Consider the following 25884-nt stretch of genomic DNA (forward strand, 5'->3'; position numbering starts at 1 on the left):
AGTCTGAGCTTATTGCTGCTTACCATAAAATATGGTGGTTAGTCAGATCATGTTTTACCATTAAGATAAAGTAACATATAATTACATATTGTATTTGACTTGTCTCAGTTTCAATTCACTTTTGATATAGTTGTTGTTCTGTTATCCAGCTAATCACTTTCTTCCTATGGAACATTACAGAGAAATATCTCTTTAATAAAAGATTCTGCATGAAATCCCATTCTTGCTGTTGAATGTATCCAAGTAGCTTACACATTTCTTTCTGCCACAAAATACATCCAGATTATCAGCATTGTGTATATGTGTACATATTATAGCATTGCAATTATTTTTCAGGGATCCTAGAGTGTTTGTGTCTGCCATTAAGGTGAATGTGGACCAGATGCTACTTTAAAATGAAGCACTATTCTATAGGTTGATGGATGAAAAGTTCATCAAAAGCAGTGAAAGCTCCTATAGGAGATACAATGCAGCTGGAAAAATTCATTGTTATGTGCTGCCAGTGTGAGTCTCTGGTTTGGCTGTGCTGCATTTTGATTAGAAAGTTGGATTCTATGAAGGTGTCAAACCTAGTCCTTGATATTCTCTATTTTTATGGTGTTTTTATTTTGGTAGCCATCTCTTTATCCTCAGCCAGAATATCTATTGTTTTTACCTGAATGTCTGTGGAGAAATTGTATAGTATAATAAAAGTTGGCAAATGTGAACTGTATTTATTACTTTTATATGATAGATAGTTGTCTTTGCCAATGGAAATTCAAATGCCCTATTGATTGTTTCGCTTGTATTTGTAGAGAAAAACTTGTATAGCGGATGAACAATACTGTTTCTTTTTTTTATTTTCTATTATGTTACCAACAATTCTGTTCTCTGCTTCATAGTATGACTATAATTAGAAATGTGATTATGTAAAAATGCCACCATCCTATTCAGCCCTGATTTTTCCTATGCACAGTCCTATTATGTCTTTTTGCTTTCTAGAAACCCAAATTTCTGCTTGGGCTGAGCCAACCAGGAAAAAGTGTTTCTTACAAGGGGCTTATTCTGAACCAGCACCTGCCTCATCTGTATGCAGGGCCTCATCGGCTCCAGTGCCTGAAGTTTCTTATTTCTAAATCTCCGAGTGCCTTTCATCTTGCTCTGTGATGCCAATTTATCTGGCTGCCTCCTGCATGCCAGAAATCTCTGCCTGAAGCCCTTTCCCTTTAGGAGGGTCTCTCTTACTCCTTCCTTTAGGAGCTCCCGGAGCCAATCTCACTCCCTTGTGGGAAGCACTTGGATGACGGTCAGTGCCAAGATTGTATTTAGAAAAGAATCCCTTCCCACCTTTTATCTTTTTGCCTCAAGCTTTCAGAAAAGATAAGGGGGGGAAAAAATATTCCATTTGGTGCTTCCAGCTACCATAAGACGTAAGTGGCAGATGGAGTCTAACCTTGAAATCTGTCTTCCTGATGCTTACTTGGGCCTGATGCATTATGATCACCTTTTAAAAAACTTACTTCTTACCTAAGTTGCCTAAGATAATCATGGCAGAATGCCCTTCACTCAAGATGCAGTAAAATATGCATTTTGTGTTTGTGTCGGGCAAAAATGGCAAGTTTTATTGGCAATGTCTCTTTATACTTTATTGAAAAACACACACAAAAAAATATGAGTTGCGCTGGGGAGGTTTCAAGTGGAAAGTGCTAGGAAGGTATTTTGGATGAAATGTTGAGGAACCTTTGAGCCATCTGGTAACAGTTGAAGATCCCATGGCAGTAAGGGGACAATCTTGTGTTCTGACCAATACTAACTTTTTCCAGTGTGACAGAGACTGGTACTTAAGGTTGGAGAGGAATATAGTCATACGAGTCAAGGTTACCATGAGTGTCCTCTGCACTTTGGATTCAAAGTTTTCATAGGAAAGAGCAGTCCACATTATGTAATGTATTTATTAAATTATACCTGTGTTAAATACATGTATGCATTATTATTAAGGAACTGCAGAATTTATAACGTTATTTACTCAGTTCTACTTATTTCATTGTAAATTATTGTTGTTGCAGGAAGACTGTAAAAATAAATGTATAAATGCTAACAGAAACTGTTACTGGCAGAAAATTCGTTACTAGAAAATTCATGGAAATAGATTGCTGCTAGTTTTTGGCTGGTTTTATAAAGAACGCTGCATTGGCAAATGTAGAAATGATCAGATCTGTTTCTAGTCACAGTACAAAGTAAAAAATATTCCCGTTTTATTTTCAGATCCAAGCTACATAATGGATTTAATCTAGTGATATTTTCTTCTAAAAATGAGAAACATTAGAGCTTGCATAAGGATCCAAATGTTCTAATTACCTTCATTTGACCTCATAGCAGTTCATAATTGATTTAAAGCAGAAAACAGTCAAATTATCCTGTGTGTAGCTGAAATTTCTTATCTGACCAAGGTCTTTTTTTTTTTCCTTTTTTGTCTTGCAGTTTTCAGTGAAGATCTACATGCCAGTCTGTATTTTGTCAATGCATCTTTGCAAGAGGTAGTGTTTGCTAGCACCACAGGGACACTGGTACCCTGTCCGGCAGCAGGGATCCCTCCTGTGACGCTCAGATGGTACCTAGCAACGGGCGAGGAGATCTACGATGTCCCAGGGATCCGCCACGTCCACCCCAATGGCACTCTCCAAATTTTCCCTTTCCCTCCTTCAAGCTTTAATAACTTAATCCATGATAACACTTACTATTGCACAGCTGAAAATCCTTCAGGGAAAATCAGAAGTCAGGATGTCCACATTAAGGCCGGTAAGTATGATCTTTTACTAGCTTCAGAGGGGATTAAGGAGGGAAGAAACACAGGTATTTTTGGCAGAACGTAATAGCTCCTGTGAATCTAACACAAGAGATCAGAAGAGTAACCTCTGCATTTCCTCACAGTGTTAAGTGAAATAATGGATTCCTCCTCCTTTCTCCTCCTCCCTGATTTGATTTGATTTTGGAGGTGAAACCTAAGTTTTTCAAAGATCATCAATCACCTGAGCTTCTTAACACATATAAGGAAAAATGAACTGATGATGAAACCATTAATTGGACCATACACATTGAAGAGCTGTGAGAGAAAAGGATATAGTCTTTCAGCTTCGTTTATGGGCTGGGAAAAGGTGAAATGTTTGCCTAATCCCATCCCATTTCAGTTGTTCATTTTTATATGTGCTTGTATTGAGTTGTACTTCGTTTTGAAGGAGAAATTTGTGTTTTAGTAATAGAACAAGTGCTGTTGGTACATAGGAAATGCTTTTGTTTTAAGTTGTGCAACTGTTTTTTGTGCTAATTGTGTACAGACTGGCTCAACCAGTAGACAGTTAAAGTGAGAACAAAATCATTCCTTTTATCACAACACAAACACAATTCCAGAATTTTTGAAGATTTTGTTTACCCACTTCAATTAATTAAAATATTAAAACAAACAAAAACAAACAATTACTTTCCATATTTCCATTTCACACTCAAGCCTTCCTGTAGAGTTATGGGGGGTTAAATATTTTTTTAGCAGAGGCTGAAATTCTCATATAAATTCATGACTCAGGGAACTGGGATTTTAAGAAATAAACCAGTAAATCATTCAGGGGAACTGGCGAACCTGTGATCGTGAAATCACTGAGGAGCCTCTGAAATCACAATAATGTAATTTTTTTAAGTAAGGAAATAAATAAAACTTCCTTCCGGTTTGTATGCTCCACAGACGGTTTCTGTCATTGCTTACTGAAATAGTCAGTGGGACTGTAAGCTATAAAATGATACAGCAGATTTTCAGACAGTTTGGAAAAAAATACAAACAAGCTTAATCTTACCTTATTTTTAGCAATGTGTTACGATATTGCTGCAAAACAGCTCTTGCCTGTAAATGATGTTTGGAGCATGAGCATTAGATAAGAATCAGCCTCATAAAGATGATCTATGTCCACTGGAGCAGTTCCCTCCAGTGTGGAACAAGATTAAGGTCTGTTTCAACACAGGGCAGCCAAGGTTGTAAAGTCACTGCATTAAGGGTGCTTATACTATTACTAGCTGACCAAAAATAGCCTTATAACAGTGTTAAGTAACTTAAATTTTTATATATAAAAAAAGGACTTTTTATAAGCTAGTGGTGTTTATTTTATTATGGAAGATAGATTTGTCTTATTTTTTAAACATAATGTATCATTAAGTTTGTTTACACTTGGTTAGAATTTCTTACTGTTATATCACTACAATCTTGCTTGGAATTAAGAACTTCAGTCCTCTTTTTGCAGTGGTGGCACTGGGCCTGAAAGCTAGCAACTATATTTGTGGCGCAGTCACATCTCAGCTCTCATTTATTTTTTTTCTCTAAAGTCATTGTGAATGACATTGACATTTAAAAATTCCAGTACTCCTTGCATGTGGAAATATATGCACAAACACTGCAAAGGATGTACAGTTCTGTAATGAACGTGGTTAAATGTTGTAATTGTTAGAGGTTTGTGGGCAGGATATGTGGGCAAGAAATGTCACTGTAACATGGTAGTTCCGCATTGCTGGCTTGGTTGCATTCGCACACTAGGATTGTTCTTGTCAACAATTTTGCCCTTAAATGTATGCCTCATAATATACATGTACACAATGCCTCAAACATGCTGCATTCATCCCTTCATTGACTGAAACTGTTCCTCACTTCATCACCCCCACAGGATATATATATTACTATACAGGTCTGTGGTGGTTTGATTTCTTTTTCCTTCACCTTTTGCTCCTGTGGAGCTTCTGGCTGTCCTTTTTGTCTTGCTCCTTTACCTGTTCTTGTAGTAACATCTGTTTCTTCACTGCTCTGCCTTCTCCTGCATTAACTACTGTGCACAGTATTTTCACCCCTCATTCTTCATTGCATTGTTCCAGGACAGGATTTTCCTACTTTCCAGTCTCCCAGTCTAGATAACCTCTTCACATCCCAGCAATCTCAGTTTGGCATGAAATATGTGTTGAGTTCTCCATTTTCCCTTTCCTCTTCAGCCATTAATTCAATTCTTGTAGCTGCTAGAAGAATTGTATATCGTGGATCTCAGTGCTTTCACACTGTGCTTTAACACAGCTCCCAGTCACAGTTTCTCTTTTCTGATTGCTAACTCATTCCCTTCAGTGCTGGCCACTTGACTGTAGCTCTTACCTTACTTGCTGCTGTTTCTCTGTGGCTCTGAGACACCTTGCTTTTTCTCTGGCTGTCACCTCCATTGATTTTCTTCCTCAGTTCTCATTTCTTCAAAATCCTAAATTACACTGACCTTCTTTTCTACCCTCTGGATGTCTTATTCACACACAGTAGTTATATGTACTTGGTGCCCTTTGACAGAGCAGAAAACCATTTGTGAGGAGAGGCCTGGCATGATAAATTAGACAAGTAACAGAAGACATAACATTATTTACCCACATAAAATGTGCAGTCTCTTCGCTTCACTTTGTCCTAAAAATCAGGGAGGAGAGGAGCACAGAAACATTGTGAAATGCAGATTTTAAGGAAACAGAAATATCTTGGAATATTTTCTTACTCATTTGCAGTTAGCCTCACAAGAGTATACCAATTACCCCAATCAAAAATCCGTAATGCAGGTAAGCTTTTTGGGTGAACTCTTCCAGACTAACCCGAGAAGCGAATGAGGTGGGTGCCTATGACTTGTTTAATGATACCGTGTTCTTCTATCTTCAGTTTTACGGGAACCCTATACAGTCCGTGTGGAGGACCAGAAAGCCATGAGAGGCAATGTAGCAGTGTTCAAGTGCATTATCCCCTCCTCTGTGGAGGCATACATCACTGTTGTCTCATGGGAGAAAGACACAGTCTCACTTGTCTCAGGTAGGCTCTTATGGCTTTCTTTTTCTTGAGGATGGCAGCTCTGGTTCCTGTTTATCCCTTAATGCCTGATGTTTACTTTGATTATAGCTGAATGGTGTTTCATCTTTCCTGTAACGTAGTTCACATTAGCACTGCTGCTTCCCTATGACTACGTGTGACATGAAGGTTTTAGACAGCTCTTTTTTTTTTTTTTTTTCCCCAGCATGCTTGAGGGAGAAATAACATGCATTTTGTTTTACACCAGGCATAAAACTGGCTTTCTGGTGCTGTGGCAATGGGTTCATGTTTTAACTTTGATAAGAAAACCCTATGTCAGAGAAATTTCAGTGCCATAATGCATGTGCTGGATTGCAATTGCATTGATGTTAATTATGGACTAGAAGAAATCCTGAATTTAAATTTGTTTTGTTATGTTTAAATGATATATGTGCCTAGTATTCCTACTTCCATAATATTTTTGTCTCAGATATCTTTATAGATGAAACTGGAGGCTTACTGTAAAATGTGCTATAAGCCAAATATCCTGAAGTGAAGCAATATATTCTGAAAGAGTTATATGCATTAATCTATTTACCAACAACGTAAGGAATTGTGAGGCATTGTTCAAAAAGTGTAAGGAATTCAAGCAAGGAATATTCAACATTTTAAAGCATTAAACATTGTAAGAAATTCATAGCAGAAAGTGTGTGTGGGCAAAATATTTTCCATTTGGTACATACCTAAATTATATATTACACACAATGCATCTGCTGTTACACATACAATGATTTATATGTCTATGAATTTGAAAAGTAATTTTCCAGGGTAATACAGAATTACTGCAGAGTATATTTAAGAATATGCTTGGGTTTAATTGTACAACAGTATATATGGAAATATTTTTTTCACTTTCTTAGTAAATTATTAATCTTTCTGATAATTTAGGTTTTAATGGATATATATATGTTTCTATATAAATCATGTTCTTGATTTTATTTCTTTATGTATTTTATTGATTACTTGCTCAAGCTTGTCCTGTTTTTGATATATTTCATATAGTTTGTTAATTTTTTAATAGGTGTTTAACTTATAATTCATAATCAGTTGTCCTACCATATTGGCATGCTTTTAAAGATTGGTAAATCTACTTGTTTTTATTTATGCCTTTGAATTTTGAGCTGGCCTATGATGTTAGTCCCTGGGGAACTGGCATGATATTTTTTTATAAACTTCTCAACCAATAAAGTAAGGTCTGATTTGTAGTCCAGTATACACATAAGCTTTCCATTATTCCATTTAAAATGATAAAGGACTATCATTAAGTTTACCTAATACACAGCTGGATGGATTTGTTTACTTGCTTTGTCTTAAAATAGGCTCCTACATGATGCATGTACATCTGTACATGTGAACGTGTTGTTTAACAGATGTGTATACGTGCATCTTTAGTTTAATACCATTCTGCATTATCATTCTGCATAATCAGAAGAAAAAATATATTTTATATCAGCATAGATTATGTCCCTTCAGTCTGATTTTTGAATCAATATTAGTATCTAGTCCCTCTGAAATACAAAGATATTACAGGGGGACTAGATACCAGTATCTAGTGATATCTAGTGGCTTGAGTGGCTGAATCACGTCCTTTACTTCAGAATTGGGGTTCAAAGGTTTCCACATCATCCTCTGTGTTGAAGGAAGTTAGTCTGTCTTGGTTTGCTCCTTCCAACTTTTGAGGGCTTGAAAGTGTGTAATAGTGTTTGACTACCTGAGCCTAAAGTCCGTCTTTTCTCATAATGCAACTTCTGACAATGTCTGAGTAGGTCACAGTCATTAAAAACCTGTTACAAATGTTAATACTTAAAGAATAGTTTCTAATTATTTCTCAATTTCCCAATTCTACAGTTAGAAATTTAAATGGAAATAAAATACAATTCATTAAAACTGGTATTCCTAAAAAATCTCTTTAGTCTATCTGACCATGTCATGGAAAATATTCTGTTTCAGAGATGAAATCACAGGTTAGAATAAAGGTCTGTGCTCTCTGTTGTGGCAGGGAAACATCACTACATTTTCCCCAGAAAAAAAAATGTTTATACACCATTTATTCACCATACACTCTTTTTAGCTGCTTAATAAGGGAGACATTTGAAAAAACAGAACCCATAAGAAATTTGCCTTGAGTTTTACCCGTAGTCAATTTTGCAATAATTTGGCCATGCACTCAAATAGGAAATATTGATCACACTTGCCTTCCTGGAATGCCAGTGCTGATGAATAGGATGCAAGACACAACAGGGCTATTGAGCTTGTTTCCACTAATGATCAATATTCCGAGGAAATACTTATGCTTACTTATACAGCCACTGCTAGCACAGTTTCTCCTGTGTGTGCCCAATCAAACTCCCTGGTATATCTTTGTCTCACCATTTAGTATTGGAGAGCATGAAGTTCTGCTTTGTTCTGTTTTTGATTTTTAAAATAACTAATTTGTGACTCATTAATATCAGTAGAAATGAGAGCTATATTGAGTTGAAATCTCTACTATAGCATATAAAAAGATACATACTCACAGAGGTTCTTTGAGGTAGGCAAAGCAAAGGTAATCTCCACAAGAAAAAAAATATTAAATTGTCACTGAAAGATATAACTGTATTACAAACTTCCAAGGTAAGCACACTTAAAGACAGTAGTAGACTTCTGCAGCTGGCAGTCTGCTATCTTGTGTTATTTGCCCATTCTGTATCTCATAGTGAAAATAACCAAGCTTTCCAGAGGTGTCTTGCCTAAGGCTCTCTAAAATGTGGGACAAATAGCAGAACCAGTGGTAATTCTGATAAGTTTTAAGGGGCTCACAAAGTGCAGGTTACTGTTTTACAAAACTCAAGAACTATGCCTCAGTATATCTCAGTATATCCTCAACTGTACCTTCAGTATCCCTTTTCTTAAGATCCCTCTTTTCTGAAGAATTATGTATTGTAAGTTGACTTGAACATGAGCCTGACATTTGTTTGAATTATAATAAATAGTGTAATGATGTGCAGTTTTCTTTCTTGTGTTTACTCTTGCATCAGTAACCAGTTCTCAGGCATTTTCACTAGATGACACTAAACATAAACGCTTAATCCACACTGATTTGTATGGCTGGTAGCTGCATGCAGCTTGCTCAAAGGTCACGTTTCCTTTCCTTCTTACTCTTCTCCCTTACTACTCGTTTCCTAAGAAAGAGCCTGGAATCAGCTCTGAATTTGCTCTGTAGCCACTGAATACACTTTAGGCCCTTCAGGACCAAAGGAGGCCGTGGCAGTCCCGAAATGTGCTGTGCTGCTGAGGCTGCTCTTGCTTCTGCCGCTGCTGAGCAGCCATGAGGCCAGCTGGAGCCTAGTGCTCAGCTCATAGTATCTGTTCTCACCCACAGACTGGAAAAACTGGACTAGAGAGGAAGGCAAAGGCAAAATAACTGCTGCTTCTGCTCTCTCCGGGTGAAAGCAGAGGGCCCCACAGAGCCCTTCCGTGTGCTAATTACTGCTGGTGTGAGTGAAGGGGAGGAGGAGCTAAGGGGAAAAGAGCAAAAAGGGATTATTTAAAATAAAGGTTCATGTGGGATATCAGCACAGGGACAGAAAGGAGGAGAATGAGAAACAGAAGGAAGCAGACAGAAAGGCAGAAGAATAAATCTCCTGTCACTGCATGCTACATTTTTGTTATGAATGCCTCCTCTCCTGATGCTGATAACTATGAGCAGGTTTTATTTTTTCATCTATTTTTGTAGCTCACTGCCAAGAGCAGGATCATGAATAGGTTCATGGCCTGACCTTTCTGAATTTCCATTTTCCTGTCTAATGACATACCTTGCAAGAATGTGTCCAGTGTATACACAGAATGCGACTGCTGAAAAAAGGTATAAGGGAGGAGAGAGACGGATAATAACAACTGTGCACAATGGTATATTTAAATCAGCCCAGAAAGAATAGCAGCTTGGAGTGAAAAGTGTGTAAGCATGAAGGGAACACAGTTCCCTGAAGGGGAAGTTCCTGACGTGCAGATGACAACTGATGAGTCTTTGAGCCAGAATACTTTCCATGGGCCATAAATTAGACACATTGGACCATGGCTTGAGAAGTGTCACTGATGTACAATGACCTACATTTAATGTAATGAATTGCATTATTTATTTACACACTATTCCTCAAGTCTTGTCTTTAAAGGGCTTGGGGGCTGTTGGATCTCTCACTGCACAGAGGGCTTTCTGAATTGCTGTGTTTGACAGTAAGCAGTCAATGTTTGCCAGTAGTTATCATGTGGTGGCCTCTAAAGTACAGCCCTGCAGTTTTTGTTTCTGTTGGGGTTTGGAGATTACAGCAGCAATTCAATTTACATACAGTGATCATTGTTTTTTCGATCATGAGATTTATACAGAGTGAAAAAATGCATCTTTATAGAGAGTGGTCCCATATGCTGAGTCCTGTGTTCAAAATTAGATTATTGCTGATGATCAGAGAGATTAAGTCAAGCCGTTTGATTGAGGCTGTGTCTAGGAGAGAGGAGACATGATCTTTCTTGTTTTGGTTTGATGTCAGGGCTTAATCATGGTTGCCAACCAGCAAACATTTGGCAGACACTTAACCTATGCCACTGAATGCTCTAGATTTTAGTTTTTGCCCTAGCCCAGGTATCACAGGATAAAGAGAACAAATTGCTAGGGTTAAATATACAGTATATATCAAATTAAAAAAAAAATCAGAGGTTAAATTACCTTCTATCAGAAATATGGCAGTGTAATTTAAATCTACCATTCAAAATAGCGATAGCAGCAGAAGATTAATCAGTTAGATCCTTACATCAACTGAGCTCTCTTGACTCCCCAGGAAGCTAATGTGAATAGCATTCACAAAAGCTCAGGTCATGCTGTAGGTTTACTGTTACAATAATGTGTCTTTTTCAAGCTTCTTAAAGACTTGTAAAGTGCACTTGCCAGTCTCTAAAGACAGTATACAGCTTCCTCACTCTCTCTTTTAAGAGGACTATTTTCCTAAGGGACTACAAAAAACTAATTTACTACATTATCTGAAAAACACTGTTTAAGATACCTAATCACCTGCATCTTTCCTGATAGCACTGTTTATTGTTGTTGTTGTTTGTATGTTTTAAGTGACTCATAATACTAGAATTTGGAAATCATAAAAATCTAACACTGCCTAATTCTGCAAACATTTGTCATGCTCTCCTTGGCCTCAGTGCAAGCTAAAATTGTATCAGAGCAAAGCAATGAACTTCCACTATTCATTGGAGGACCTTTTCTCTGGCCCCTCTGCAGTCTGCACTTCAGCTCAGCTCCCCATTATGTACCATGCACACTGGAGTGTTTTGAGCAAACTAATCATTCTAAAATTATGACAGGATTAGATGCAAGGTTTTCAATGGCTTTGTGAGAGGCAGGTGTTTCGAGTGAGTTGATTGGATCAAAATGGACAACATCTGATCTACATTTCATAAAATCCTGTTTTGGAAACACAGAAAAGGGGAAATGATAAGACTTTAAGTGAAAGATTGGCTTGCTGGTGATTTAATTAGCACAGTGATGCATGTGAAACTTAGGTTAATGTCAGAGAGACTGTTATTTCTCTATAGAAAGGAATTCACAAATCTTACTGGAGGTGACTGGACAATTTGGATGCTCTTGGGGCATAGAACATCAGTCACTGTCGGGGAGAGACGGTCAAGAAAAATGTATTTGAGGGGGATGTCTTGGTGCCTAAAGCACACAAAGTCAGAATTTGCTCTGTTACTTGCTACTTCCAGCAAATTTAATGCTAATAGGGTTCACAAACAGTGGCAGTATTACTGACATGTCAGTAATGAAGTGTGTCTGGCAGATAAGTGTATTTAAATCTTTTTTCCTTCTATTGCCACCCTCTATTTCTGTCAATTGGGGGAATCATTTCCCTGTTCTCACCTTAAAAAAGCCAAAGAACAAAATAATAAATAACAAAAAGTCAATAAACCCCAATCCCTGAATCCTCTTACTTTCCTTTTTTTGTTCAACCCCTTAATTTTTCTCTACTTACACAATTAATGAGCATGAAAAACTCGATTGGCCACAAACTCCCTTCAGAATTACTTCTTGTGCTCTTGAGAATTAAATGGATACAGAGAAATGGAGAGAAATAAAGAGAGATTGATTGCAATTCCTTTATTTTTTGCATTAGAGCTCCATATATTTGGACTTCCTTTTTTTTTTTTTTCTATATATATATGTGAATGCATATATATATGTACGTAAGGACATTCATCATAGCTCCATACAGGCCTAAGGGTCTGTTGGACTCTGCATGACGATATAAAATCTGATGCCCTAATTGTTCTGTTTTACCACCTTGTTATTGATGTTGCCAGTCATGAAGAGGTTTCTTTCAGCATGGTTGCGTTCAGTGGCACAGTTAGTCTCTCGCTGGAAATATCTGTGTTGCTTTATTTTCCCTCCAGATGTAATTGAAGTTTCTTTCTTTTTTTCCTGAGGTGAATCCCATTTTATTCTGACCAGCTTCTTCTAGCCTCCTCAATTCCTGTAATATTAGTCCTCTCTGGGGTTTGTAAAACCTCCAAATAAATATGGCCTGGCCTTTAATTAAAATGATGTTTACCAGGTCTTTACTGAAGATAAAATAAGAGCAGACTGATTCCTAATCTTCACAGGCATTGAGTCAACTCTTTTCTGTTTCTTCCTAGCTCTTTCTTTGCAATTCTTCAGGCAGTTTTTGATTGATGTAACTTTGCTTGATTGAAATATTTGAAGCAATATTTTTATTGCTGTGGTCAGACATGGAGTGTTATTTTTTGTCTGATTTGTAGATGGAGAAAGCTAATGCTACCTTCTGTGAGACCTGTGAACTAGGTAAAGAAATGTCCTCGAGTAAATCAGTATGGTGACTTTAGGTTTAATTCTTTTGTTTTCATTTTTATTTTTTCGAACAGTGATCATTGCACAGTTTTCTTCTTAATAATATGTTTTGCTAGTGTCTTGTCATCTTGTCACCTCCCTGATGATAGTGACTGAATGAATGAACATATTAAGCACTTAATGCTTGGGATTGTCCAACAAAACTCCCCATTTAACCCGAGCAAACAACCAAAGCGCTCCGACAGTTCTGATACGCAGGCACAAAACCCATGCACGAGGATCCTTTTAAAGAGTGGATGCCTTATCACCTAGAACCTGTTACACCATGGAGTTTTTGCCTGTGTATGGGGTTCAGCTATTGCTCTGAGAGGGGTAGCATGTAAAAATCTTCACTAGCCATGAGGACTGGCCTATATAATTGCTAACACATTAAGGATATTCCTAACAGGTGTTATCTGGAGGAAGTAATATTGCCCAGTGGTGTGTGTTGAACTAAATAACCAAAAGATTTTAAATAAAACATTATTGTGTAGAGTGCTATTGCTGTGGTTTAGCCTGTGCATTTCTAGAGCTTTAGATGGCTATGCAGATGCTCATTCAGATTTGTCTTCTCCTCTTGAAAGTCAGATTTTAGCTGAAAGGCTCATTAGAAGAATGACTCATTAGAAAGAATTTGAAATACATATCTCGTAGATCCTGGTTTCATTTGCTGTGACATCAGTGTCATATCTCTGTTGCTTCACCTGGATTTCTAAACTGTAGAGGCACATTTTAATAACGTGTGCTTTTTCTACCAGGGAAGGTTACGATGAAGGCCAGGTGATGCTTTAGTTGTGATCAGTCTTCCAGTGAACTCTGGCTACGCAACTGCAGCGTGGTGGGGGATGCTCTGCGCTCCTGCTGGAAGGGTGGGAGATCCCAGTGCTAAACATTTCTGATGTAAGCGTGGCTATATGAAACAGTCTTTGCTCTTGCCAGAAACTTCAAGCTACTGAAATTCTTGCAACAGTGAGAATGTAGGAAAAAAGCCATTGTGTCCCCATCTTCCCCACCATCAAAACAGCTGCCATTGCAATTGCAGTTTTTTTTTTTTTACTAAAAACAAAACAAAACAACAACAAAAAAAGATTTCTTCATTTGCATGTGGTGTGGTTTGGAATAAAGCGTGCATGGTTTTACCACGCACTTCACGTTGAATGGGTTGCCGTGTTCAGTGCAGGCCACGGAGACCAACACGATGCCGTGCTTTCAGTGGGCGGAGGGCACAGTGCGATGCACACAGGCCTGTCAGCAAAAGCGGGTCAGCAGGATGGAGCAAGAAAAAAAATCAATAAATCTTTGAATTAATCATGCATCTGCCAGAGAGAATTATGGGTGCACGAAATGAAGGATGTAGGTATATATCTATGGCAACTCACTCTTTTCTACCTCGACGTGTCCTTTTCTCTCTTCTGCCTGCAAGCTCTTTCTCCCTTACCCCCATATGAAGGGTCTTGCATTTATTCTGATGTTTTGTGGGGGACTCACAGATCGTTTTAAAGCAAATGATTCAATACAGTGCACAGAAATCCCCTTTGTTTTTCTCTCACCACACCACCCCTTTTCACCCAGGCTTTCGTGCGCACTCAATATGAATTAATATGGGAATTTCACCTCCGCATAAAACGAAGATTGCACATCTTGTGCAGTGAATCGGACTGAAAACAACTGCTGCTTCGGTGAGCAGAGGAGTTAAAAATTCATGCGTGTGCTGCCGCTGTCTCAGGTGCACGGCCATCCTCGCTGAGCGCTGCCGCGGCTCTGCACGGGAGCAGGCCTGGCCCTCTCCCAGCCGGGGCCAGCTCAGTGTGGGATGCTCCCTTTCCCCACAAGTTCACATCCATTTCCCCTTTTCATCCAGGGATTTCGTTTCAGATAGTGATATTCCTAAAACCCGTGAGGACAGTCAACCCGCTGCTGGGAGAAGGCCAGGGCAGCGCTGCTCGGGGACTGCATATTCTGGCAGGAAAGGCAGAGCTGGCGTGCCACATGCCCGAGTTTCCATTGCAAATCGGCTATAATTTCCTCCAGGCAGGGAATTTTCTTTACAGCCTTCCTTTTGTAAAACACACTGTACGAGTGCACCTGTTTAAATTCTGTTGTCTAGTAAACCCACGTAGTCTATCACTTAAGGGGATAAGTACAAAGGGGATAAGTTTGTGCCTGTACAAAAGTTACTTTTTTTTTTTTTTTTTGCTCCTAGTATTTTTCTTGCAAATGGTCCTCCAGGCAATATCTGAATGACAATGATGGATAAATATTTGTCTCCGATTTTGTCTCATTTGTTTTGTGTCTGTAGTGTTTTTTTGTCTGCACTGAGGACTGAGAGTTTCTCCATGTACTCCATTTTGATTTCTGATTTACGAGCGTTTTTCACACAATGCTGACAAGGAAAGCATTTATTTAAAAACAGAAAAGCGTTTTTAAGATAAAAAGAAAAGAAAATGGAACCAACTGAATTACTTTGGGAAATCCTTGGTTATCCTGCAAGTAAAAATAACGCATTAAATGTACAAAATAGTATGGAGATTTAGATCAAAAAGAATAAAACGATATGGAAATACTATATACAAAGAAATTCTCATTATACTCAACTTGTCTTGAAGTCACTCCAGTAAAATAAATGATGTATATGAAATTTGGAAGGAATATACTCAACAATCTTAACAATTTTATATGTATATGCAAAAAGAATTTTAAAAAATGAGATCATGATGGATTTATCTGCAATGTTACACAGTTTATTCAGAACTATAATAAAATAGATTAATAGCTGCTGATATGAGAATAGAGGTTAGGAAAAAATAGTAGAAAAAAACACCACGCACAAACCAAATGTAGACTGAAATGTGGATGTTGCCTGGAAGAATCCAGAAAAATAAGGGGATTAATGGTCTATATAATCCTTTTTGTTCTGCTTAAATGTTTTTTGAATTCATAAAAACACTGTATATCTTGATTTTTTAAATGAAAACAAATAAAGCATGGCTTTATTTGGAAATTCTATTAGAGCAAGAGAAACACACTTTCAGACTGGAAGTATGTTACTCACTAAAAAGCAATTTCAGAAGTGGGAAGCAAAAACTGCACCCATGAATAAGATGTCATAGCATACATTCAGCAGTTTTACGGAATGAGTGATCTTATAAACGTCAGTGCCCCAACAAGATCTGTTGAGGTGGGCTGTTCATCTTCAAAAGAGATTTAAGAAAAATAAGTTATTCACTTGATTTTATCTTCCTTCTTGATTGTTACATGAGCTCTGTACTATGTTATATGAGAATAGTACAGCTTTGAAATTCAGTTTTGATCTAGTATCAATAGTTACATATAGGACTCTCTGGAGCTGATTTTTTGAAAGTACTATGGAAATTAATGATGATGACCCTTGGAGAAAATCAGGAAAATATATACTCATATCTGTTCTGGAGCCTAACATCCCTTGGAGTTAATTAAATTATTGTTCTGACTTAGACAGAGGGAAACTTCAAGATTTCTGGTTTCCCCTGGGAGCTGTAACAAGCGCTTAAGCTGCAGCTCCTAAAGCATAATCCTTTACTTTGACCCATAGTTTGAATTTTTTTCTTTCCCAAGTACTATAATAACAAAAGGAATAGATTAAGTATGAAAGAAGTTGTGATACTTTGATGGGAAGGATTTATATTTTCTTTAGTAAATCCAGTAATGCATGGAGCTCTTATTGGACTGGTGTTTCTTGTGTGAGGACCTAGAGGCTGAAGCTCAGTGGGAGAGGTGGGATCAGATATCGTTGCTGGTGCGTGTAGTCAGTTAAAAGCAGACAGAATTATTTTGGCTTTGGTGAGTCACTTTTAGTTAAATTTATTTTCTTACTATCTGTGATACCATACGAATAAGAAATTGTTATAAGGAAACCACAGAAACACAGAAACATAGAAGTAGGAATCCTAAAAAGAAAACCCTACCCTTCGTGTGGCTTTAGTGAGTGAAAACAAATTGCTTTTATAATTGGAAATGCCTTCCTCTTTACTGTCTCAAGTAAGTTCTTTCTTTCTTTCTTTCTTGTGATTGAAGTCCTGTGCAGAAGACATGTGGAATTTAATGCATACTTGTGTTACAGTTGGACATTTTTTTTTCTGTCATTTATTTTGTTGGGAAAGCACTATATTTGTGTTTAATAAAATTGATGTTTTCCTGTAGAAACATGTTCTGTTCCAGGTGAAGCACCAAGTTAAAGTCTGAAATGGATGTGAAAGATACCACAAGTTTTCATCTTCTGTGTTTTCAAATGATGCATTTTGGCATCTTAATTTTGAAGTGATTTTTTTTTGAAAACTCCCTGTGCATTTCTATAGAAATATATATACATATATAATATTGTTGAATGATAAAAAAGGCATGATTTTTGAATGGTTTCTTGGTTCTATTATCAATTTTAGCAGTGATTTTCTAATGCACTGCTCATTTTTCACTTTCATTCATGAGTTTCTTTTGAGGAAATGGAGTAATGAATATTTGAGGTCAATTAAAGTAACATATGGATAAAGTAACAAACTCCTCCCTAACATCCATGTAGGATATTTTCTCTGAAGCAAAATTGCTAGAGTGCAAAAAACCTTCGCGTGTAACCATTTAAATACACTATTTATCTGAGCGGCTGTTCTTAAACAAAATCAATGCTATTTTCGCATTTCCCTAATGGGAACCTATTAAGTTAAGTACACAGGCATTTTTAACCACAGACACATTTTGGGGCAAGTCAGTACTGGATTCAGTCCAGCGTATTAAAGAGAAGCACTGAAATCCATGATCTTGTGTCTTGGCAGCTTCATTACTGGATTTGGGCTTATTTTGCGAAATTCTAACCTGAAGGATAATTTAAGACCTTGCCCCTTGAATACTCCAGCCAGTATCTCTTTGTTTACATGGCAGTTATTATGGAGCATCATATAATGCTTCTGCTCAGAATTGTTGTCTTCTAAAGTTCATAGATAGCCACAAAATATAAATTCGGGGTTGAAACTTGGCTCTACGTTATTTTAATTTGATGGATGAACAGTATATTAGGCTGTTGAAGGTTTACCACCTTTCAAGTTGATAGGGATAAGAATTGTAAAGCATCTTAGAAAAGAAAAAACATGACTGCATGCAGCAAAATAGGGCACAGAGAGAAACTAGAATAGCCGGATATATATATATGTAAAGTTTATTTGTAAAAGTTTAATTTATTCAGATTTGTGAAACTTTTTTCTTAAAACAAAAACAAAACCAAAAAACAGGACCAATAGAGTAAGTTCAGAAGGACAAAAGGAAAACAGATCTGTGGCAAGATACAAGCAGATATACTGCAAGCAAAAATAAGGCAACTGTGTTTCTCACATGGTGGCAACACAATATGTATCTCATTAGTTTTCTATAATGTTGCATGAAACATTTTGGGGGGAGAATGAGGAGAAAGTGATGAGGTCAGGTCTCAGACTAAGCAGCTGCCCCTGACACTTAGTCCATCTGTTCCCAGAAGGAACATGAATAAAGAGAATATTCATTCTCTTTATTCATTCCACTTCGAAAACATCGGGGAGAGCTCAAAATGGACTTGGAGGAATGTGGGATTGAAATAGTATTCTATTTTTTTCAGCCCAGTGGTAAGTCTTTCGCATTAATTAATAACACTTTCTTTTCCTCTCCTCTTACACTATCTTATTTACCTGCATTGTTAGCATATCCAGTTGATTTCCTCTTTCGCCCAAAACTAAGAAAATTCTAAAAAGACTGCAAAACGAAGAGTGGGAAGGGTAAACACTAGACATACTGTGCTGCATTCAGTCTTGAACTGTGTTAAAGTACTTTAAAGTGTTGATTCAAAACAATACTGCTTGCTACTCCATTGAACCAACATATTTTTATCGTTAGAGCTCAAAACTGATAAAATATGTTGGTTTGATCTTCCTGTAGTCATTTGGACCTGTGTTACTTGGAGAATATTGATAACACAATTATTGCTATTCATAAAGTTCTATTTAGCCTGGCACTGGAAGCTGTCATTAGCATTTAGGGGAAAAGGTGGTTAACGTCATTTAGCATAAGAAATATTCCAGGGACTCATGAAACCCTGCCTACCGATCACTTCAAACCAATAACCCACACCATGTGTGGGTTTCTGTTCTCTCCAGTGTGTCATTTTTTTTTCCAGCACTACTGCTTGCAGACCTTTCAGTGAGGATGCTGGGGTGTCCTCTCCGCTTGCACTCCAGAAGATGTCTTCAGCTGCCTCCTGACAGCTAGAGGGTTGGCCTTTTGGGAACATCAGACCCAGAACTCTGAGCAGAATCGTCATAGTCCCATGTGGACATAAAAAGTCCTGCTTTATGCTTGCTTCTTTGGGTAAATTCCTGTTCTTGCAAGCAGTGAGATGCAGGGACTGCAAAGATTGTGCCCCCGACAAGTATTTCATCTACTATCCTTGAGGGTCTTACATGTGATAAAATGTATGGATTGCATTCAGATTTGCCTTCTGGATTGTTTTAATTGCTAGTCTGGTAAAGTTCAGACCTTAAAAAAATATTTAAGGGGTTTAAAACTTGAATATGTGCATAATTTATGGGTGGTAACATGGTGTTAATACTGCAGCCTTGGGAAGTGTACTTACATATGGCACAGCCTCTCCAGGACTCCCACTGGAACTACAACAGGGCTGGAAAAGAGGGGCAGAGCAGAACATGATTTCGCACCTGTCAAGCTGACCATTTGCTTGCCATAACCTTGGCTCTTTTTTTTTTTTTTTTTCTCATATCCTTAGTCTTAGAAAGAGTTACACTGGTAAATACCAAGTAAGTAATTTCATATAAATCCTTTTCATTGATTTCTTGCTGATGGATTCAGCTGCAGGCTTCCTCTCTGAACACCTGGCTAAACTTTGGGAAATGCCTGTGTAATGTGGAGAGAAAGCAGTGGAGCAAAACTCAGTGAAGAGTTAAGCCAGTGTTAGTAAAAGAGGGCCCTGCTTGCTGAAGAGCCCTGCAATAGAGCTCAGTTAAGCAACAGCTAGGACAAGCCTCAGGTGGCTTGTGCTGGTCTGCTTACAAGGGGAAAAGATCAGGCCTGTTAGATATATCTGCTGGGTGAGATCCCATGTCTGTTGATTTTGTGCCATTGTCAAGATCCAGAATGACTAAGGGACTCAAATTCAGGTTAGACTTTTTTGCTTCAGGGATGTCTTATGTGCCTCTTGGGTTTCCAGGTAAGGCAGTAAGCATCACTCTGTACTTCTAATGTCACCCTTACTAATATGTGTGCCTACACAAGTGCTGCTGTCCCTTCAGTTATTGGTTTGCTCTCTCCCCTCATGGTGGTTCTCTGCAGTGGATCATTGTGGAACCTTCTCTTTTTAGTTTTGATTTTAAAAGCTTCACTGTGGCTTGAGATCATCTCCAACTCACTCTCACATCAAGCCATAGAAGTTCTAATGCAAAGCATAATTGCTTTCTGCAGATCCAACAGCCTGGCCCCAGAGCAAAATCTGCATCTAGAGGTTGCAAGATTTGGATATGAGGTTTGAAGTCCCTTACGTCCTTGGAGACAAACAGCATAAGGAATTTTGGGGTGTCAAGAGTGTGAGAGGGTTCAGCCATGGAGATTTGTGTGGGGAGAAAAAAAAATTAGGAGGGAGACACATGTGAAGAGCTTTCTATAAGATAGGTCTGCCTGCAAGGGACCCCAGGTCACAAAGACTACATGACCTTTGTTGGGTAGCAGGAGCTAAATGAAGGGAAGGAGAGCTACCAAGGGAGCTCTGGCTGAGGTCATTTCACAGTTGCGAAAGCACGCATTAATAAGCAAACCTCTTCATTTGATTGGTTTTAATTAAAAGAGTGGCTGTAAAGTTATCCCAGGACACTCTATAAAGATCAAAAGCGATCAGGCCCTCTCTCCCTTAGACCCCTGTGCAGATTCAGTATAAAACACTGAATTTGAAGAAGTGGGAAAATGCTGTTGTGATAAATCGCAAGCATTTTTCAGTGGCCCAAAGGATATTGAAGTGTCACAGTGAAGCAAATCAGCATCTCATTCTTTTTTCCTATCTTAGAGGATATACTTTGCAAACTATGGGAAAACAGATAATTATGTCTAGGAATTAGGAAAATTAGAATATTGCTATATTGTAGTGAACAATTAATAATATTTATCTCTTGCATAAGGCTTTACAGTTTTCCTAAATAAATCTCATCTTATGCAGTAAGTAGTAATTCAGTAATTGGTATCTTCAGTTTACAGATACAGAAACTGAGACACTGCAAGTATTAAATCTCACAGCTTTCGCTAGATTTAAAATTCTGTACTTGGGCATCTTCTTGACCCCACGTGGTTCAAACTTTAGATGACATTCAAAATGTTGCTCTCAACGAGCTTCTATGAATTTTCTATGTGATTCCATAAGGCTGTCTTTATCTTGACATTTTGGGATTTTATTTTTCATACTTTAAGACACATAATAATATGAAAATATTTGGTTTATGCTCACAATCACTCTCATCTTATAAATTCTTGTAGTTTTTGGCCATCTACCTGAACATTGCAAAGTGCAATGCAACCAACGCAAGAAAGTATAAAACAAAAGCTTAACTGAAGGGCAGAGGAGTTGGACAAATTAAGGAAAAAGTGGAGATAATCTGATTTTTGCCAGCTCTCTATTTAACTTGAAAAATGATGCAGTTTCAATCCATGCTTCAAGGTTTTGTGAACAGTGTGAAAAGATCCCAAGCCCTTTCAGGCAAGGGATGACTCTCGTGTTTTATCAGCACTATACTCACTAAAGATGAATAACCACTGGTTTCTGATGGCTGTGTTTGGCTGTGAACTGTAGCCTGAAGCCTATTTTAGGAGGCAGCAAACTGACAGAGACAAGCTTGAAGCTATTTAATATATTTGAAATTAGACTTTTGGCATGAAGATCCTCCTCATACACCTATTTTTAAGACTAATAATATTCAAAATGAACAAGATCAAAAGGCATAAAAGAGGATCTTACAGTCTAACTAGCGCCCCTATGTATCTTATTTTAACCAAAACTGACCTTTCCAGTTTATTCTGTAATATTTAGAGAAGAAGGATACCCTATCCAGGACTATGTAAGACTTGAAGCATTGTGGAAAAACAATAGACAGAGATGTTTTAAGAGACTTAAATGGTTTGGATTTGTGAAAATAAACAATTTACCAAATTAAATGGAAGCGTTGGGCAGAAGCAGACACAATTTAAACTTACTGCAATTTGGTAAATACCTGGTGCTGATATCTTATCTTTGTATACATGTGTTGCATAATTTTTGACATTGTACAAAGTATGAATAGTGGCATCCAGTTAAGCTGAAAATATTAGACTACAGATGCCCTTACTTTTGATAGAATGTTAGCCTCTAATCTAAATAGGGACAATAAATCAAATATTTTGATTAGCCTTCCACATGTTGAAGATCCTAAATAGAGGTCTGACTACAAATTGATGATACAAAACTGAGTGGAGTGGCCGACACTCCTGAGGGCTGTGCTGCCATTCAGAGAGACCTAGACAGGATGGAGAGTTGGGAAGAGAGGGACTTCATGAGGTTCAACAAGGCCAAGTGCAGGGTCCTGCACCTGGAGAGGAATAACCCCAGGCACCAGTACAGATTAGGGGTTGCCCTGCTGGAAAGCAGTTCTGTGGAGAGCGATTTGGGAGTCCTGGTTGACAACAAGTTAACCATGAGGCGGCAGTGTGCCCTGGTGGCTGAGAAGGCCAGTGGGATCCTGGCCTGCATGAGGAGGAGCGTTGCCAGCAGGTCAAGGGAGGGGATCCTGCCCCGCTACTCAGCTCTGTTGAGGCCGCACCTGGAGTATTGGGTGCAGTTCTGGGCTCCCCAGGACAAGAAGGACATGGAGCTTCTAGAGAGCATCCAGTGTAGAATGACGAAGATGATTAAAGGACTGGAGCATCTATCTTATGAGGAAAGACTAAGCGAGCTGGGCCTGTTTAGTTTGGAGAAGATTGAGAGGAGATCTGATCAACATGTACAAATATATGAGGGGAGAAAATAAGGAGGATGGGGCCAAACTCTTCTCGGTGGTAGCTGGTGACAGGGGTAACAGGTGCAAGTTGAAACACAGGAAGTTTGATCTCCATATGAGGAAGAACTTCTTCACTGTGAGGGTGACAGAGCCCTGGAACAGGCTGCCCAGAGAGGTTGTGGAGTCTCCTTCTCTGGAGATCTTCCAAACCCACCTGGACGCCATTGTGGTGAGCAGAAAAGCCCAGTGTAATCAACCTGTTCAGCTAATCATTACAGCAGTGTGGTTTGTGGCAGTCTACTTAGTAGTCTGTCAGCAATTCCATTAGAAAGACAATTTTTCAGGGATTTATAATTTCAACAACAGCAACAACAAAAGTTGTTTCAAAGTGAAATTTAAAATATCTGGACTCATACAGACATGGAGGAATAGAATTCCTCCTCCCATCCACACAGGTTGCTTTTGAGAGGTCTGATCTCGTGCTGCCTAAGTGAGCAAGAATTTTCCCTTTCATGTGAGGGAGTAGGATTGTATTGAATCCATCTCCATACGAGGAAGAACTTCTTCGCTGTGAGGGTGACAGAGCACTGGAACAGGCTTTCCAGCGAGGTTGCGGAGTCTCCTTCTCTGGAGATCTTCCAAACCCATCTCGATGCCACCCTGTGCCATGTGCTCTACGTGTCTCTGCTTAAGCAGGGGGGTTGGACTAGATGATCTCTAGAGGTTCCTTCCAACCTTAACCATTCTGTGATTGAAGGTTCACAATGCATGTATCAACAAATAGCAATATTTCATGCTATAGCAGTTCGACATTAGTCTTTCTTTTCTAAGGTGATAGCATAGTTGCTAGCTTTGGGGCTTTGACCCCTTTTTTGTGGTTGCCTATCTATCTGAGCAAAAGTAGTATGTTCCTTCAGTGAAGAATAAGGAGCTCTTGGGAGATAGTTGCATAATTGAGGCCTCTGTATACACATGCAAGTCTTTTCCTCAGAAATTCCTATGATGACAGATGAAACTAACTTCTGTGAAGCGAATATCAGAACCATATCTTACCTCTTGCAAATGGCAAGGAACTAGATCAGGAAGCTATAGCGAAGAAAATTGTGTGGATGAGTTGGATTTTCTTCTTTACAGTCTTTGTTCCAGTTTGACTGTCGGTTGGGATGATGTGCCAAGCATAATATTACTGCGCTCTATGGAAAGAACCATCTTTCACTACAAGTATAAGGATGTGAAATAGGAGAAGGATAAAAGCATATTTAGAAAAGTAGCCCTGCACTGAGTCATAGGCAGTTTATTCCTCAGGTAATTCTGTAATATTTTATGCACAGTATGCACAGTTTATGTACATGGGAAGCACCATGTTTGCTTAACCATAGGTATTGCATAACCATTGTTTGATAAACCTTTTAAAGAAACTCTCCTGAAGGCAATTAGGGAACTCGATGTTTTTATATACAGTGCTGCTAATCTAATAGATTTATCTGTCTTGATTTCATATCTAATTTATGAAAACATTGTGACAAGACAGGACTATAAGAAGCACTATAATACAATACCTGTTGACAGAGTGTTGATTAAGACTCTGAAAACATAGGAAAGCAGTAAGTGTCAGAGGTCAATGAAAAACTGTATTCAAGGCTGCTGATGTAAAGCAGTTCACTATTCTGCTATCTATGGCTGTTTTGAAAAGCAAGTTGTTCTTTAATGGAAGCCTCTTTTCATCAGATTGTCACCACTGACTGCTCTATTATGTTTTCAATTATTACCTATTTCAAGAAGTGCAACTTGTTCTGAGGAATGATAGTTAAAAAAATGAAATGACAGAAGTTTGGAAAGACGTTGTAGCTGTCACACTACATGCCAGCTGACTCTTGCATTATGAACCAAAGCAAATATTGTTAAGGTCCTACTTTATGCAATGACATACTTCTTTCCTGTTGCCTCAAGAATGGATAGTTTCTATCTTGAAAGATAAGGATACACTTGGCCTCTCTAATCATTTTGTGTTAGAAAGACGGAACCGTCCAGATTCAGAGCTGCTACTACTATTGTGCGTGTTTCTCCCTTTTTATGGAGTTTGTTGCACTGTAGTTTGTGCACAAGCAAAAGTTAGTAAATTCAAAGTTCACATTGGTAGGAAAATTTGCATTAGCTGTATATAAGGGGAAAGAGGACACAAAACCAACAGGATTATATGTATTGCACATTGCAGTGACATATTGCAGTACCTGACTTGTCTGTGTGCAAAGTCATGCAAATATAACCTTGATGTAGCCATAATGATTGCCATGTAGCTCCCTTTTTAATGGAAATGTCAATTATTTCCTCCTATGTAAGAGTTAGGGTAGTTATTTTTATCCAACTATTTTTATCAAAAAAGGCATTTTGGAAGACCTACTCAGGTGCCTAACATTTGTATTAAAGCCATCGTTATTAATCAATGCAGAAATGAATTATTTCATTTTAAGCTCTCTCAATTTTTGTTGCACAATGAAAATAATTCCAGCAGTATTTTCTTCCTATAGTAAGCATGAGGGCATGTGCTATAATTCACTGCAGTATACAGATGTAGACAAGTTAGTCTCCAGGCTTCAGCAAATGAGGCCATTGCCCAGGGAAGAGACTAAGAGCGGGGGCAAAATGTCCTTGGTTGTGCACCCTATTTTCCCTAAGGGTGAGTGATTCTTGGGGGCATAGCGACAGTTTGCCTTCCCCCATCAGGTCTCCTTGCACAGGGGATCTGCAGCATGAGCTTTACTTTTTAATGAGTATCATAGCAATGGCCAGTGCAGGTGCCATTGCGTGGCAGGATGGCCTGGGTCAGGACCACAAGGGCAATTTCTCTGGACTTCAGCAAGGTCTCAGATGTGATGTCTTCTGTAATTCCTGTGGGAATCCTGTATTGTTTTGTCCTACCTCTAAAGGGCAAATGTAGCAAGCCACTGCAGCCCTGAGCACAGCAAGTGCCTGCCCTTCAGGAAGGGAGCTGTTGTTTTGCTTTCTACTGAGTAGACCTTGAGAAAATTATCTAGTAGTGCTCTTTTATTAAAGATGGAGCACTGTGGAACTATGACCTGTGCATGCAGGCTTGTGTGAGTATA

At 38.4% G+C, this 25884-nt stretch overlaps 1 protein-coding gene across 1 annotated transcript in view; it reads left to right on the plus strand.

The window, feature by feature from the left end:
- Positions 1-2388: 2388 nt before the first annotated feature.
- DSCAM (DS cell adhesion molecule) overlaps positions 2389-25884 on the plus strand; it is a 367604-nt gene continuing 344108 nt past the window's right edge. The window contains exons 1-2 of the mRNA XM_088539324.1: positions 2389-2778; positions 5693-5839. Coding sequence (XP_088395450.1) covers positions 5737-5839 — 103 coding nt within the window. The 5' untranslated portion in view covers positions 2389-2778; positions 5693-5736. The remainder of the gene's footprint in view (positions 2779-5692; positions 5840-25884) is intronic.

The sequence above is a fragment of the Tinamus guttatus genome, unplaced genomic scaffold (assembly GCF_059628265.1).
Source record: "Tinamus guttatus ecotype Peru unplaced genomic scaffold, ASM5962826v1 Tinamus_guttatus_pri_ptg001602l, whole genome shotgun sequence".
Lineage (NCBI taxonomy): Eukaryota > Metazoa > Chordata > Aves > Tinamiformes > Tinamidae > Tinamus > Tinamus guttatus.